Source organism: Pristiophorus japonicus, chromosome 18, assembly GCF_044704955.1.
Source record: "Pristiophorus japonicus isolate sPriJap1 chromosome 18, sPriJap1.hap1, whole genome shotgun sequence".
NCBI classification, from domain to species: domain Eukaryota; kingdom Metazoa; phylum Chordata; class Chondrichthyes; family Pristiophoridae; genus Pristiophorus; species Pristiophorus japonicus.
The window spans coordinates 110,339,563-110,352,695 of NC_091994.1; the positions used below are offsets into that span (position 1 = coordinate 110,339,563).

Consider the following 13,133-nt stretch of genomic DNA (forward strand, 5'->3'; position numbering starts at 1 on the left):
ACCGGTGCTAGGCGGCTGACGGAGGTGACGGCCTTACCGCCGGTGTTAAGCGGCGTCCACAGCTCGGGAGAAATTCGGTAGGCTCTTTGGTAGAGGCGCCAAGAGGTAACGCTGAATCGTCTAACGCCATCCGCGTGGTGACGTCATCCAGCGTGCAATGCCCCCCCTGTGCGCCGCTCCCGCGATATTTGGTTTATACGAACGCCTAACGGCAAGGCGTCCCTACTGCCTGGGAAACGTGGGGGGGACATCTCGGTGCTTGGGCCTATTTGTCCAGAGATCAAGGTAAGTTTTTTTATTTATTTATTTCATCTTCTTTTCATTAGTTGTAGCTGTGGGGAAGTTTGTGTGTAAGTCAGAAAAGTTTGAGATTTTATTCTTCCCTTTTCTTCCCGTTTTCCAGCGAGCATGGTGGCAGCTTCCCGATGGGAAATTCAGTCGGCCTCCTGAGCTCCCACCCGACAATGAGTGTGCAATGCCACTTTTAGCGCTGCTCTCTCACCTTTGGGCGTAAAAACAGAATTTGGCAGTTTGAGCCTGCACCTAACGCCTGCCGGTAAAATCAACACTCTGGCGGTGACACCGCCTCAAAAACGGGGCTACCGAATTTCGACCCCTAAAGTTCATCCGGTTAATTCTTTTGTATATTTCCACCTGAAGTAATTTTTGTAAATGTACTTTGACCCACAGGTTGCAGGCTTGTTGCAAATAAATTCATGCACGTTATCCCCCACATCTCTTCATCAGTGCGCATTAGGATGTCCTGAGCAATGTCCATCAGCCGCAGAGATTTCAGTAATGGACTGATAAGGGAGATGGGATCGGATGACAGAAATGAGCGCATTCTCATGTAACCTGAGGCTTGTTTTATTCCATCAATGCCTGGAGAGGTAAACCTTTCCAGCAAAAAATCTGCGTCCTCAACTTTTCAACTTCATCCGCCGCTGATTCCCAAGGCCTCGCAACTGCCTTTAAATGCATCGGGAAATCTGCAGTCTCCGTTGCTCTCGCAGTAAGCTGCTCCCTGGAAGCAACTTTCTGCACATACATCGGAAACTGAAGCTCGTGAGTCCAGTAGTGTTTTTATTTCAGATGATTCGTGGTAGCAATGAAGGCCTCAGGCTTTTAACCTGGCTCAGTTTTTTGTTTCAAATGAAGTTCTGACTTGCTGACAAATTATGACATCAGTCAGTGGTGGGCTGCTAGATTGTTCCTGTGCAATCTTTGTCCAGACTGCTCAGCCTAATGCTCCACAATCACCAGCGTGCCTCCGTTGCATAAATGGAAACCATGTTTTGCATGGCTGATTGATTGAAGCTTGGCATGTCTGTTTCTGGTGCCAGTTAGCAGTATCACTTCCAGCCTGGTCATCAATGACCTTCCCTCCATCCTAAGGTCAAAAGTGGGGATGTTCGCTGATGACTGCACAGTGTTCAGTTCCATTTGCAACTCCTCAGATAATGGAGCAGTCCATGCCCGCAAGCAGCAAGACCTGGACGACATTAAGGCTTGGGCTGATATGTGGCAAGTAACATTCACGCCACACAAGTGCCAGGTAATGCCAGGTAATGCGAGAGTCTAACCACCGTCATTCAGCGGCATTACCATCGCTGAATCCCCCGCCATCAACATCCTGGGGGTCACCATTGGACCAGAAACTTAACTGGACCAGCCACATAAATACTATGGCTAGAAGAGCAGGTCAGAGGCTGGGTATTCTGCAGCAAATATCTCACCTCCTAAATCCCCAAAGCCTTTCCACCATCTACAAGGCACAAGTCAGGAGTGTGATGGAATACTCTCCACTTGCCTGGATGAGTGCAGCTCCAACAACACTCAAGTATATTCCAATTTAGTTTTTAAAGTTACTACTGAATCTGCTCCTAGCACCCTTTCAGGCAGTGCATTCCATTATCTAAATTGGACAAAAACCTGATCTAAATATCAAGCCTCACTCATTTGGAGTGAGGCACACTTGTTTTGGTTTAAACAATATAACCTGTTTGGTGTCTCTTATGCTTGAAAATAAACGTAACTCTGTAAGTGAGGTAAGTAAGGCAAAACCATCAACCTATTCATCATCATAGTCAGTCCCTCGGAATTGAGGAAGACTTGCTTCCACTCTTAGAATGAGTCCTTAGGTGACTGAACAGTCCAATACGAGAGCCACAGTCCCTGCCACAAATGGGACATACAGTCATTGTGGGTAAGGGAGGTTGGGACAGGTTTGTTGCATGCTCTTTCCACTCCCGGATGCACTTCCTCCATTTAGGGCGGTCTTTGGCCAGGGACTCCCAGGTGTTGGTGGGGATGTATAGGAGCAGGGAGGTCTTACTGCAATAGTACAGGGCCTTGGTGAGGCCACACTTGGAATATTGTGTTCAGTTTTGGTCCCCTAATCTGAGGAAGGACGTTCTTGCTATTGAGAGAGTACAGCGAAGGTTCACCAGATTGATTCCTCGGATGGCAGGACTGACATATGAGGAGAGACTGGATCAACTGGGCTTGTATCCACTAGAATTTAGAAGAATGAGAGGGGATCTCATAGAAACATATAAAATTCTGACGGGATTGGACAGGTTAGAGGCAGGAAGAATGTTCCCGTTGCTGGGGAGTTCCAGAACCAAGCATCACAGTCTAAGGATAAGGGGTAAGCCATTTAGGACTGAGATGAGGAGAAACTTCTTCACTCAAGAGAGTGGTTAACCTGTGGAATTCTCTACCGCAGAAAGTTGTTGAGGCCAGTTCGTTAGATATATTCAAAAGCGAGTTAGATATGGCCCTTACGGCCAAAGAGATCAAGGGGTATGGAGAGAAAGCAGGAAAGGGATACTGAGGTTGAATGATCAGCCATGATCTTATTGAATGGCGATGCAGGCTCGAAGGGCCAAATGGCCTGCTCCTGCACCTAATTTCTATGTTTTTATGTTTCTATATTGCACTTTATCAGGGAGGCGTTGAGGGTGTCCTTGTAATGTTTCCTCTGTCCACCTTTGGCTTGTTTGCCATGAAGGAGTTCCGAGTAGAGCGCTTGCTTTGGGAGTCTCGTGTCTGGCATGCGGACAATGTGGCCTGCCCAGCAGAGCTGATCAAGTGTGGTCAGTGCTTCAATGCTGGGGATGTTGGGCTGGACGAGGACACTAATGTTGGTGCATCTGTCTTCCCAGTGGATTTGTAGGAGCTTGTGGAGGCATCATTGGTGGTATTTCTCCAGCGACTTGAAGTGTCTGCTGTACATGGTCCATGTCTCTGAGCCATACAGGACGGCGGATATTACTACAGCCCTGTAGACCATGAGCTTGGTGGTAGATTTGAGGGCCTGGTCTTCGAACACACTTTTCCTCAGGCAGCCGAAGGCTGCGCTGGCGCACTGGAGGCATTGTTGGATCTCGTTGTCGATGCCTGCTTTTGTTGTCAAAAGGCTCCCGAGGTATGGGGATTAGTCCACATTGTCCAGGGCCATACCGTGGATCCTGATGACTGGGGGGCAGTGCTGTGCGGCGAGGACAGGCTGGTGGAGGACATTTGTCTTACAGATGTTTAGCGTAAGGCCCATGCTTTCGTACGCCTCAGTAAATATGTCGATTATGTCCTGGAGTTCAGCCTCTGAATGTGCGCAGACGCAGACGTCGTCTCATCTGGAGAGAGGAGAGCATGCCGGGAGATCTCAGAGATGCAGTGATCGTGACCATAATTTAAAAAGGGGACAAGTCTGACTGCGGCAATACAGAGAAACCTCCCTGTTATCAGCCACTGGGAAAGTTGTTGCTAGAGTCCTCCTCAACCGTCTTCTCCCTGTGGCCGAGGAGCTCCTCCTGGAGTCACAGTGCGGATTTCGTCCCCTACGGGACACAATGGACATGATCTTTGCAGCGCGACAGCTATAGGAAAAATGCAGTGAGCAGCACCAGCCCTTATACATTGCCTTCTTCGACCTTACAAAGGCCTTTGACACTGTCAACTGCGAGGGTCTATGGAGCATCCTCCTCCGTTTCGGAAGCCCTCAAAAGTTCGTCACCATCCTCCGCCTGCTCCACGACAACATGCAGGCCGTGATCCTTACCAACGGATCCATTACAGACCCAATCCACGTCCGCACCAGGGTCAAACAGGGCTGCGTCATCGCCCCAACTCTCTTCTCAATCTTCATCGCTGCCATGCTCCATCTCACAGTCAACAAGCTCCCCGCTGCAGTGGAACTAAACTACAGAACCAGTGGGAAGCTGTTCAACCTTCGCCGTCTCCAGGCCAGGTCCAAGACCACCCCAACCTCTGTCGTCGAGCTACCTATTCATATTCGCGTTCATAATTCTGCTAAACCTAATGCAAAGGGGAAAATTCCCTCTCCTTTGTTTAAGTGAGTTTGTATTCAGTCTCACTGTTTTTGATAATAAATCTTGCTTCACACAGGACAGAGAGCTATGTAAGTGACTCCACTACATTATGTAGTTCAGGGACACAAAATATTTCACTGTACTGGTACAAATTTTTTAAGTTTCTGTTGAATTTATTTAAAAATCATTTTGTATTTTGCCCTTGTTGTAATTGATTTTTTTCCCCCATCTCTCTCAATGACATTCTGGGTCAGTGGGCTTTCACACCCTCCACGCCTCTGCCAGAGAAAAGATGCACAATTCTCTGCTAACATTTCCCTCCATTCTTCTATCGGGAAGAGCCGGTTTTTGCTCCATCGGACCAGCTAAGCTGAAAAGAGATGAGGCAAAATCAGGAAATAAAGTTTGGGCAATGCTAAGCTGAAGTTTTTAAAAAGGAAGTTAAGTGGCTTCGCAGAGAGGGGGAGAAGAGTGTAATTTATTTGCAACATAAGAGGAAGAAGGGAAGATAGCTCAGCGAAGTGCTGACTGAAGAAAATAAGGCCTAGAAATTGGGTAACACTCAGGAGGCGCGAGACTTTCTGCCAGGCACAGAAGTCTCGCCCCTCGCGATAAATCGGGGTTACCGCCCCCAAAAGGAAGTGCCACGTACGAGGGGCTCTTCTCTGAATTAAAGGGAAGGGCAGAAGCTGCAAACGAGGAGCACCGAGGAGCAGGGATGCCACGCGATCAACAGAGTGCCGGGCTGAGCAATCGCGGCACTGACCCCGCGACCAAAGCGCGACCGGAGCGGGAAGCGAAACAGCAGAATTTTCAGGAGCAGCCGGCTTTAATTTTTGCCCTGGTAGCGGTCGGCCGCCGGGTATGCGCCCCCTGAAGCTGTCCCTGTCATCGCCCGGCACAGTTTCCGGGGGCAAAACCCAATTTAGGTGTCAGGGCGCGAACGGGGCAATGCGCACAATGATGACGTTACGATCTCCGGGCGCAGTAGATTGTAGCGCAACACTGTAGCGCCGCCGCTAAACTCCTGCTGAATGTAGCGAGAATCGTTAGTGACGTCACGACCGGTCGCAAAGGGGCACTAATGGGAGGCGCAAATGATCCCAAATTCACCCCTAAAGGTCATTAAATAAATTATTGGAATTGGATAAATACTTCAAGGTGCAAAGAATTGCAGGGATAAGGGGAAAGAGCGGGGGAATGGGACTAACTGGATAGTTCTTTGAAAGAGCCAGTGCAGACTGGATGGGCCGAACGGCCTCCTTCTGTGCTGTATTATTCTGTGATTCTATAATCATGTATTGCACTGGCTTCAGTCTGGTTTTAAAAAAGGGGACAAATTCTGTGCATTATTCGTAGCATATAAAATATTCTATATATAGATTAGATCAGGAGCTGACTGTTATACATGTGGACTTGTATTTACTCTGTACAGCCACCAGAGGGCTCATCCCCTGGCGTCCCAAGTGATCCCATAATCCCTTGGGAGCACAGGTATTTAAGGAGGCTTCACAGGTTAGAAAGGCAATCTGGAGACCTGCAATAAAAGACTAAAATCACACTTTACTTTGAGCTCACAGTGTTCCGTTTGACTCTTTCTCCATACAGAACAACTGGCGACGAGATACAGATATCAAACCCAAAGATGCAGAGAATAGTGGGCATCCTGGAGAAATTCTCGGAGCGAGATGATTGGGAAACTTTTGTGGAGCAACTCGACCAAAATTTCGTGGCCAACGAGCTAGATGGGGAAGAGAGCGCTGCCAAACGAAGGGCGATCCTCCTCACCATCTGTGGGGTACCAACGTATGGCCTCATGAAGAATCTGCTCACTCCAGTGAAACCCACAGAGAAATCGTACGACGATTTGTGCACACTGGTCCGAGAGCATTTGAACCCGAAGGAAAGCATTCTGATGGCGAGGTACCGGTTCAACACCTACAAAATGTCTGAAGGCCAGGAAGTGGCGAGTTATGTCGCCGAGCTAAGACGTCTTGCAGGACATTGCGAATTTGAAGGACATTTGGAGCACATGCTCAGAGACTTTTTCGTACTTGGCATTGGCCACGAAACCATACTTCGCAAACATTTGACTGTAGAGACCCCAACCTTGAGTAAGGCAATAGCGATAGCTCAGGCGTTCATTGCCACCAGTGACAAGACGAAGCAAATCTCTCAGCACACAAGTGCTGCTACAAGTACTGTGAACAAAGTGATGTTGTTTTCGAATCGTAACGTGCAGGGCAGGTCACACATACCTGCAGCTGCACGTCCGCAGATGTCTCAATGTCCACCATCAAGGGTGATGAATGCAAGGCCATTAACACCTTGTTGGTGCTGCGAGGGTGATCATCGCTTCCATTCCTGCCGATTCAAAGAGTATGTTTGCAAGGGCTGTGGAACAATGGGACACCTCCAATGAGTGTGCAGGCGAGCTGCAAAGCCTGTTAAACCTGCAAACCACCATGTTGCAGAGAAAGACAGATCCACGGAGGATCACAACGAAACAGAGCCTCAAGCCGAGGAGGCAGAGGTACATGGGGTGCACACATTCACCATGAATTGTCCCCCGATAATGCTGAATGTTGAACGAAATGGACTCCCGGTGTCAATGGAACTGGACACGGGCGCAAGCCAGTCCATCATGGGCAAAAAGTCTTTCGAAAGGTTGTGGTGCAACAAGGCCTCAAGACCAGTCTTAACTCCAGTTCGCACGAAACTAAGAACTTACACAAAAGAACTGATTCCTGTAATCGGCAGTGCTACCATAAAGGTCTCCTATGAAGGAGCGGTGCACAAGCTACCACTCTGGGTGGTACCGGGCAATGGTCCCATGGTGCTCGGCAAGAGCTGGCTGGGAAAGATACGCTGGAACTGGGACGACATCCGAGCGCTATCACCCGCTGACGACACTTCCTGTGCCCAGGTCTTAAACCAATTTCCTTCGCTGTTCAAACCAGGCATCAGGAAATTCCAAGGAGCAAATGAGCAGATCCACCTAATTCCAGGGACGCGACCCATCTATCGCAAGGCGAGAGCAGTACTGTACATGATGAGAGAAAGGGTAGCGATCGAGCTAGACCGGCTGCAAAGAGAGGGCATCATTTCACCGATTGAGTTCAGCGAGTGGACCAGTCCTATTGTCCTAGTCCTCAAGGGAGATAGCACCATCAGAATTTGTGGCGATTACGAAGTAGCTATCAATCGTTTCTCCCTGCAGGACCAATACCCACTACCAAAGGCCGACGTCCTCTTTGCAACGCTGGTGGGAGGAAAGACGTTCACGAAGCTGGATCTGACTTCAGCCGACATGATGCAGGAACTGGAAGAATCATCGAAGGCCCTCACCTGCATCAAGACGCACAAAGGTCTTTTTGTTTATAATAGATGCCCGTTTGGAATCTGATCAGCGGCGGCGATATTCCAGAGAAACATGGAAAGCTTACTGAAGTCGGTCCCGCACACCGTGGTCTTCCAGGACGACATCTTAGTCACAGGTCGGAACACAGTCGAGCACCTGCAGAACCTGGAGGAGGTTCTTAGTCGACTCAACCGCGTGGGACTCAGGTTAAAACGCTTGAAATGTGTTTTCCTGGTGCCTGAAGTGGAGTTCTTGGGAAGGAGGATTGCGGCGGACGGCATCAGGCCCACCAACGCGAAGACGGAGCAATCGAGAACGCACCGAGGCCACAGAACGTGACGGAGCTGCGGTCGTTTCTGGGACTCTTGAACTACTTTGGTAACTTCTTACCGGGTCTCAGCACACTGCTAGAACCACTGCATGTCTTACTACGAAAAGGGGGCGAATGGGTTTGGGGCAAAAGCCAAGAAAATGCCTTTGTAAAAGCGAGAAAATTGTTATGCTCAAACAAATTGCTTGTGATGTATGATCGTCGTGTGATGCGTCATCATATGGCGTCGGGTGTGTATTGCAGCAAGCTAATGATTTTGGGAAACTGCAACCGGTTGCTTATGCCCGCAGATCTAGCCATGGTTATGGAAGCATTTGAGAGTGAGCAATCACCCATCACTGCCCGGCAGATCAAAACCTGGACAAGCCAGGACCCCTTATTATCTCTAGTCAAAAGCTGTGTGCTTCACGGGAGCTGGTCCAGTGTCTCAGTGGCAATGCAGGAAAAGATAAAGCCGTTCCAGCGGCGTAAAAATGAAATGTCTATACAGGCAGACTGCCTTCTGTGGGCAATCGAGTAGTGGTCCCCAAGAAGGGCAGAGACACCTTCATCAATGACCTCCACAGTACCCACCCAGGCATCGTAATGATGAAAGTGATAGCCAGATCCCACGTGTGGTGGCCCGGTATCGATGCGGACTTAGAGTCCTGCGTTCACAGATGTAATACATGCTCGCAGTTAAGCAATGTATCCAGAGAGATGCTGCTAAGTTTATGGTCTTGGCCCTCCAAACCATGGTCTAGGGTACACGTCGACTATGCAGGCCCGTTCTTGGGTAAAATGTTCCTTGTGGTTGTAGACGCATACTCCAAGTGGATTGAATGTGAGATAATATCGGCTAGCACGTCCGCTGCCACTACTGAAAGCCTGCGGGCCATGTTTGCCACTCACGGCTTACCCGATGTCCTGGTGAGCGACAATGGGCCATGTTTTACCAGTGCTGAGTTCAAAGAATTCATGACCCGTAACGGGATCAAACATGTCACATCTGCCCCGTTTAAACCAGCGTCCAATAGTCAGGCAGAGAGAGCAGTACAAACCATCAAGCAAGGCTTGACGAGGGTAACTGAAGGCTCACTGCAGACTCGCCTATCCTGAGTCCTGCTTAGCTACCGCACAAGACCCCACTCACTCACTGGGATCCCACCTGCTGAATTGCTCATGAAAAGAGCACTTAAGACAAGGCTCTCGTTAGTTCACCCTGATCTACATGAACAGGTAGAGAGCAGGCGGCTTCAACAAAGTGCATACCATGATAGCGCAAATGTGTCACGCGAGATTGAAATCAATGATCCTGTATTTATATTAAATTATGGACAAGGTCCCAAGTGGCTTCCCGGCACTGTTGTGGCCAAAGAGGGGAGCAGGGTGTTTCGGGTCAAACTTTCAAATGGACTCATTCACCGGAAACACTTGGACCAAATCAAACTCAGATTCACGGACTATCCTGAACAACCCACCTTGGATCCAACCATTTTTGATCCCCCAACATACACACCAATGGCAACTGGTGCCACGATTGACCACGAAGCAGAACCCATCATCCACAGCAGCCCTGCAGGCCCAAAACACCAGGCAGCCCAGCAAGGCCAGCTGCACAGCAGCCCAGCGAAGGCCCAACAAATGATTCAACAACACCGCTTTCACACCAAGACGATCAACCAGGGCAAGAAGGGCCCCAGATCGACTCACATTGTAAATAGTTACACTATTGACTTTTGGGGGGAGTGGGGGGGGAAGTGTTGTTATATATGTGGACTTATATTTACTCTGTACAGCCACCAAAGGGCTCATCCCCTGGAGTCCTAAGGGATCCCATAATCCCTTGGGAGCACAGGTATTTAAGGAAGCTTCACAGGTTGGAGGCACTCTGGAGACCTGCAATAAAAGACTAAGGTCACACTTTACTTTGAGCTCACAGTGTTCAGTCTGACTCTTTCTCCATACACAACACTGACCATGTGAAGAATGTTGGGGTCAGACCAGTTTCCAAGGCAGCGGATTAATGCCTCAACACGACATACCATAATGATCAGTCTGGCACAGATTTTGTAAAAACTGACTAATGCCAGTGCAATGTGCAGATCATCAGCTGCAATCCAGTCGGAAGGAGCCATGTGAACATATTTAGTCATCTGTCATCACTCCCAAATTTTCACCCCTCTTCTCATGAATGTGTTATGTTTCCATGGGCACTCATAGCTCTCAACCAACTGTGCATGTTTCCTGCATGAATCTGGGCACTGATTGTGGACAGTCTACTCAACCACAGAAAACCCAACTTTGTCCTCACCCAATATTCCACACAAACTCACTTTCCATCTGTGGCAAACAGGAGTTGAAACCTTGTCTGATTTTGCACTGCCCTGAGAATTGAATCTTTGCCTTCTGATGACGACACTCCAAAAGTACTTCATTGGCTGTAATATGCTTTGAGACGTCCGGTGGTAATGAAAGGTGCTATATAAATGCAAGTAAATTGTTTTGGGTCTCCATGGCTTAGTGCTGGATCCTGCAGTACCTTTTTAACCCCTAAGGTGTCATGGTCATGAGCACAAAATAGAATAGAATTAAAATATTCTAGAAAAATAATAATGACAGGAATTCAATCAGGTGACCTGATTTTTAATAGGGCCCCATCTAAGGAATATGACTTCAAAGGCTATGATGCACAGAGAATCACTGCGAATCACAGCTAATCTGGTTTAATGAAACACTGCCTAGAAAACTCTTGCACTGAAAATATTCTCCACAAACCGCAAATATAAAACGGATTCCATGAGAGCAACTTACTTGGTATGACGCTGACATGTCAGCCTCTGCGTGATATTCAGAAAGGTTCCTGGAGGACAAGGCTGGCAAACTTGGTTGACGTAATCTTCTTTATTTAAAAAAAAGACAGCACTGAATGATAAACAAGAACTTTCACATTACATCAGTAACTACACTCCAAAAAATACTTCATTGGCTGTAAAGTGGTCGTGAAAGGCGCTATATAAATCCAAGTCTTTCTTTCTTTCATAATTGTAATAAAGCACCTATCTTCCCCCACACCCCACCCCCCATTGTTATGTATGTAAACTTTGTAATAGTGTAAGACTTTCCACCAGGGGCACACCTGTTGGAGACCCAAGGGTCACCTGCACACCTCGTGCAAGCAAGTATAAAAGGTTGTCTGCCATGCTGCTTGATCACTCTGGAGTTTGATTAAAGAGACTAAGGTCACATCAGTTTGAGCTTGCAGCATACAGTCTTGTGGAGTTATTCTGAACATAACACCCCCCCCCACGTCAATATCTGGCACACACAGGACAGTATCACACAGGCCAGTTGCAGAGAATAGCTCGCTCACCTTTAATCCATGGGATGCACTGATAGTGAAGGGGAATGCCAGGATCACAAAGGCAAGCAGGCCTTCGTGGGAAAGTAGATCAAAAGGCCAAAAATAAATGAAAGTAAGAAAATAACAAAACAGAGGAGAGCTAACGATCTTTTATACTAATGTGAGAGAATAGGAAATGGGTGTGCAGAATTGAAAATGTTTAGAAGGAGAAAATGCCTTCTGAAATCTGGCTAAACCAGCAGAGGAATTCACCCTGGGAACTCTCTGATTTGTATGGCTTCCTGCTGTACTCCCTTTAACCGCAAGGCCACTGGCAGAACCTGGCTAGCAATCATGAAAGAATTAGCTTTCCTAGGACTGTACAGGAGAAACTATGGCTATTAAAGAATTTACATACTTTGGTGAAGTGGACAATACCTGGAAGGAGGGGTTTCTTATGTCCGCATCTTGCACAGTAATGACCGAGAGGACACTCACATTTCTTGACTTTTTTAGGGATGCACAGAACAGGTTCTGTGTGAAAAAAGTAGAAGAAAAAGTTTATTAACAAACAATTAATAACTTATGCTATACCATTTTCTTGTATTTTAAGCCAAACTTACTGTAGTTTTTAAGAAAGACTTTTGTCTCTCCTGTTTTTCACCCAATCAGACCTTCCCTTTTGTTCTTTCCTTCCCTCCCCCTTTTCTTTCGAACATTCGCTAGTTCTAACGAAGGGTCATCGACCTGAATCGTTAACTCTGTTTCTCTTCACAGATGCTGCCTGACCTGCTGAGATTTCAAGCATTTTCTGTAAAGAAGGACCCTGTTGGCTCTGGGCAGGTGTCCTTGCTGCCTGCTCAGGATAGCAGGTTAAAATTGCAGGTGTTGCGATCATGGCAGCTTTCGGACAGGTATGAGCCAGGGCAATTTTAACTGCTCACCCGCGAGGTTTCTGCTGAGCGAGTAGGGTTAAACGTTTGAGACTTACTTAGTCCTATTGTTGTTGATGCATCAATACAATAGTTGTCGGCTGTGCTGTTGCCTTCAGTGTGAAGGGTCTTCCCCAAAACTGTGCAACTGCAAAAAATATTTATCAGTTAGCAAATTCTTCCAAGATACTACAAATTCAGTGGGGGTGAAATTGCCCCTTTTTCTAGCCCCATTAGCGCTGCCAGGAGGTGCAAATGTGGCACAATGACGTTTTTGTCGGGGGAGTGGGGTCCCGGGAAATTGCCCTGGAGGTTTTGGGGGCGCTGTCATGGCAGCATCATGCCCCACGATTATGATGCCATCACCGTGCAGTCCGACCCCTCACCGCCTCGGTGGGGGGGCATCTATGTAGTACTTGCCTGCTCCCCGCGCAGCTGGAATCAGCGCTGCGCTGCCACCCCGGGAACGCCCCCTCAAAGGAAGCGGAGTGCTGGACCGCTTCCTTTGAGGGGAGCAAGGCCCAATTCCATATTGGGGGGTGGGACCTCTGGGCCGGGCGGTTACCACCCCCAATTTTGGGGCCATTGCGTCTTACGTTACGCAAAGATTTCCTTCTTAATTTGTGAGCCCCGGAGGTTTTGGGGGCGCTGTCGTGGCAGCGTCGTGCCCCACGATTATGATGTCATCACTGAGCGCCGACCCCTCACCGCCCCGCGGGGAAGCATCCCTGTAGCACTAGCCTGCTCCGATCTGATCTGAAGGCATTCTATTTATATCAGTCCTGGAAGTTATACACAATAATGGAGGCCTAGGAATAATTAAAAGAGTCATTTATACCCAAAGTTCTGCCAT

General features: G+C 48.2%; 1 protein-coding gene across 8 annotated transcripts in view; it reads right to left on the reverse strand.

Moving 5' to 3' along the window:
- LOC139228964 (uncharacterized) overlaps positions 1–13,133 on the reverse strand; it is a 95,402-nt gene that overhangs the window by 16,839 nt on the left and 65,430 nt on the right. For 7 of the 8 annotated variants that reach the window (XM_070860567.1, XM_070860560.1, XM_070860562.1 and 4 more), the window contains 3 exons: positions 12,340–12,428; positions 11,787–11,882; positions 10,820–10,907 (listed from right to left, as the gene is read on the reverse strand). In XM_070860567.1, the coding sequence (XP_070716668.1) occupies positions 10,820–10,907; positions 11,787–11,882; positions 12,340–12,428 (273 nt within the window). The remainder of the gene's footprint in view (positions 1–10,819; positions 10,908–11,786; positions 11,883–12,339; positions 12,429–13,133) is intronic. The other variant, XM_070860568.1, reaches the window with a different exon arrangement.